This window comes from Procambarus clarkii, chromosome 55 (genome assembly GCF_040958095.1).
Source record: "Procambarus clarkii isolate CNS0578487 chromosome 55, FALCON_Pclarkii_2.0, whole genome shotgun sequence".
NCBI lineage: Eukaryota > Metazoa > Arthropoda > Malacostraca > Decapoda > Cambaridae > Procambarus > Procambarus clarkii.
In genome coordinates, this window is record NC_091204.1 from 18,658,895 (window position 1) to 18,662,697 (window position 3,803).

General features: G+C 51.2%; 1 protein-coding gene across 1 annotated transcript; it reads left to right on the forward strand.

Annotated features, from left to right (window-relative positions):
* Positions 1-1,575: 1,575 nt before the first annotated feature.
* LOC138352959 (mucin-2-like) lies at positions 1,576-2,811 on the forward strand. Its single transcript, XM_069305620.1, has one exon. The coding sequence runs from the start codon at positions 1,576-1,578 to the stop codon at positions 2,809-2,811; it is 1,236 nt and encodes a 411-aa protein (XP_069161721.1).
* The last annotated feature ends 992 nt before the right edge of the window (positions 2,812-3,803 follow it).

Sequence of the window (3,803 nt, forward strand, 5' to 3'; positions counted from 1 at the left end):
CAACCTTTGGGATAATCTAATCTAGATGTGTTAGAATAGCCAATATCTCAAACGATCGAGTGTGTATAATCTCCCATGAATGGCGTCAAATTGTCGACTGTGAGTACGCCAGTCACGTTGTGTGGGGAGCCGACGCGTGCCTGCTGCTCCTTGCCTTGGAACCCATAACACAAACAAACCGGTTATTATACCGAGAATGCCGCCGGTTTATCTTCCTGTTGGTGCGAGGGGCCGGCGCCCCTACACCACTCTGGGCTGGCCCTGCGCCTCACCGCTGTAGGAGTCAACCCTCAGAACAAATCAGAACTCTTAATTAGCGCTCATTGCGATATCCGGATTTACTTATGAATGGTGATAAGCTTCATAACTGGCCAGGAAAGTTGAGAGCCATAATCCAAGGCTTAGTTGAGACGCGTCGACACACATATAGAGCTGGAGAGCTCTATATGAACCTCTGACAGTCTCTATACGTGCTTATATGTACACCCACCATTTCGTCTCACGCCACCGCTTGTTAGTGGGTGTTAGTGTGCAGCTGGACGCGTAAGTATGTGTGGCTAGCGTGTATCTGAATGCATGTAGGTAGGTATATATATGTGTAATTGTGCTTGCTTAGCGGACCAGTATGTGTATTGAGGTGCACAAGTGTATATTTTCGTGTTTACCGTTCCCTTGTATGTACGCAGGTGTACTTGTACACAAAGCTCCTATTTCCTCTTTTTCTATCACATGATATATTACTAGTTATTTATTAGTCGCTTTTGAAATCAAATTATGTGTTGTGTGTGTGTGTGTGTATTTACAATTAGCCTATTGGCTTATGCAGGACGTAAATAGTTTTCAATGGATATCAGGTTGTCTCACGATTGCCTGTCGTTCTACGATCTTCCATCAGGTAGTCCAGAACCGTATCAGAAGATCACTTATTCACTAGATAGTGCACTGCATGTACTTTGCTAAATACTAAGTACAATATATCTCACAAGTCTTACAGCTATTTGTTGAGAAAAACATAATGCTGATATAAAAGATAGCGGCCGCTGTTCCCGATAACATACTCTCTATGGTAGTTTATCACATCATCTATTCTAATGCTTAGATATCTCCTAATGTGAGAATTTCTAAAACAAAAAATCACCAAGAGATGCGGCATTCAAATAGCTTTGAATATGCCATAGAATTAGAGCGACGAAGAAGGGGACCAGCATGCCTCAGCCTACTAGCAGCATTCAGGGCATTTCTTCCTATTGTTTACTCGCAGCATTATTTGCATGCCACTGTTGGCCCAAAAATATTAATGGAGATATAAGAAAGTGTTCACGTAGCAGTAAATGGGTACCTCAGAGTTAGACAGCTGCTACGGGCTGCTTCCTGGGGGTGTGTAACAAAAGATACCTGGTCGAGACCGGGCCGCGGGGACGCTAAGCCCCGAAATCATCTCATGATAACCCCCCCCCCCATCCCTGTGTGTACCGTCTCCTCCCCCCCACCGTGTGCACCATCCCCTACTCACCGTGTGCACCGTCTCATACCGTGTGCACCATCCCCTACTCACCGTGTGCACCGTCTCATACCATGTGCACCGTCCCCTACTCACCGTGTGCACCGTCTCATACCGTGTGCACCATCCCCTACTCACCGTGTGCACCATCCCCTACTCACCGTGTGCACCGTCCCCTACTCACCGTGTGCACCATCCCCTACTCACCGTGTGCACCGTCTCATACCGTGTGCACCATCCCCTACTCACCGTGTGCACCGTCTCATACCATGTGCACCATCCCCTACTCACCGTATGCACCGTCCCCTACTCACCGTGTGCACCATCTCATACTCACCGTGTGCACCATCCCCTACTCACCGTGTGCACCATCTCATACCGTGTGCACCATCCCCTACTCACCGTGTGCACCATCCCCTACTCACCGTGTGCACCGTCTCATACCGTGTGCACCATCCCCTACTCACCGTGTGCACCATCCCCTACTCACCGTGTGCACCGTCCCCTACTCACCGTGTGCACCATCCCCTACTCACCGTGTGCACCGTCTCATACCGTGTGCACCATCCCCTACTCACCGTGTGCACCGTCTCATACCATGTGCACCATCCCCTACTCACCGTATGCACCGTCCCCTACTCACCGTGTGCACCATCTCATACTCACCGTGTGCACCATCCCCTACTCACCGTGTGCACCATCTCATACCGTGTGCACCATCCCCTACTCACCGTGTGCACCATCCCCTACTCACCGTGTGCACCGTCCCCTACTCACCGTGTGCACCATCTCATACCGTGTGCACCATCCCCTACTCACCGTGTGCACCATCCCCTACTCACCGTGTGCACCATCTCATACCGTGTGCACCATCCCCTACTCACCGTGTGCACCATCCCCTACTCACCGTGTGCACGATCCCCTACTCACCGTGTGCACCATCCCCTACTCACCGTGTGCACCATCCCCTACTCACCGTGTGCACCATCTCATACCGTGTGCACCATCCCCTACTCACCGTGTGCACCGTCCCCTACTCACCGTGTGCACCGTCCCCTACTCACCGTGTGCACGATCCCCTACTCACCGTGTGCACCGTCCCCTACTCACCGTGTGCACCATCCCCTATACTCACCGTGTGCACCATCCCCTATACTCACCGTGTGCACCATCCCCTATACTCACCGTGTGCACCATCCCCTATACTCACCGTGTGCACCATCCCCTATACTCACCGTGTGCACCATCCCCTATACTCACCGTGTGCACCGTCCCCTATACTCACCGTGTGCACCGTCCCTCACCTTTAACATACATTCCAACTCATGGTGGGCTCTTGCGCCCGTCCTCTCCTAACTCCTCACCCTCTCTCTCTCCCTCGTTCCTCCTCAACTCTCACATTAACACTTGCTGTTTACAAAGAAAACTTGTGATCCATTTGGCTGTGAGCATCGCTCTGGCCACTCCCGCCGCCTCGCCATACCAAATCTCCTCTAATGCGCCCCATTAATTAGCTTTACGTTCCCCGCTTGTAAAGGAAGACGCAGATTACCGCGCTCGAAAAATAATTTCCTCTCGGCTTTTATGGCGGAAAGGCTGTCAAATAGCAGCAGGAATATGCTAGTCGGTTCCCGCCCGGGGCTCTCCGGAAGCAGAAGTTGGCTCCAACTTTGTCCATGATGAGGCAATTGTCGCCCTCTCTGCCACCAGGGGCGGGCTGGGGGCCAGGGAACCTGTGGATGCCGGTGTGATTTGGGTGGGGTTTAGGGGCTGGGGTGTGATTGGGGTGTGGTTTATGAGCTGGGGGTGTGATTTGGGTGGGGTTTAGGGGCTGTGGTGGGGTTTAGGGGCTGGGGGTGTGATTTGGGTGGGGTTTAGGGGCTGGGGTGTGGTTTGGGTGGAGTTTAGGGGCTGGGGTGTGATTTGGGTGGGTACTGGGGGCTTCTGGCAGGGGGGTTGTGACAACTGGAGCAGATATAGGGGAAGAGGCGAGGCTGCGTTGAGGGGTTATATTGACCTCTGAAGGTTGCATATATTTATATATGCACTATATATATTTATATATATAGTTCTGTGGTTTCTTTCAGTATCTCTTCCAGTATCTTTTCTTCCCTTTCCCTCCCATACGTTTCACACAACCCTCACCTTACAATATAATTTTTTTCACTCTCGCTTTCTCTAACACTATTTGTATCTCTCTCTCACTCTATTTCTGATTTTTGCTCTCTAGCTCTGACTCTCACTCTCTATCTCTGACTCCCACACTCACTCTCCTTTCTCTCTGTCGCTCTTCTCTCTCTAT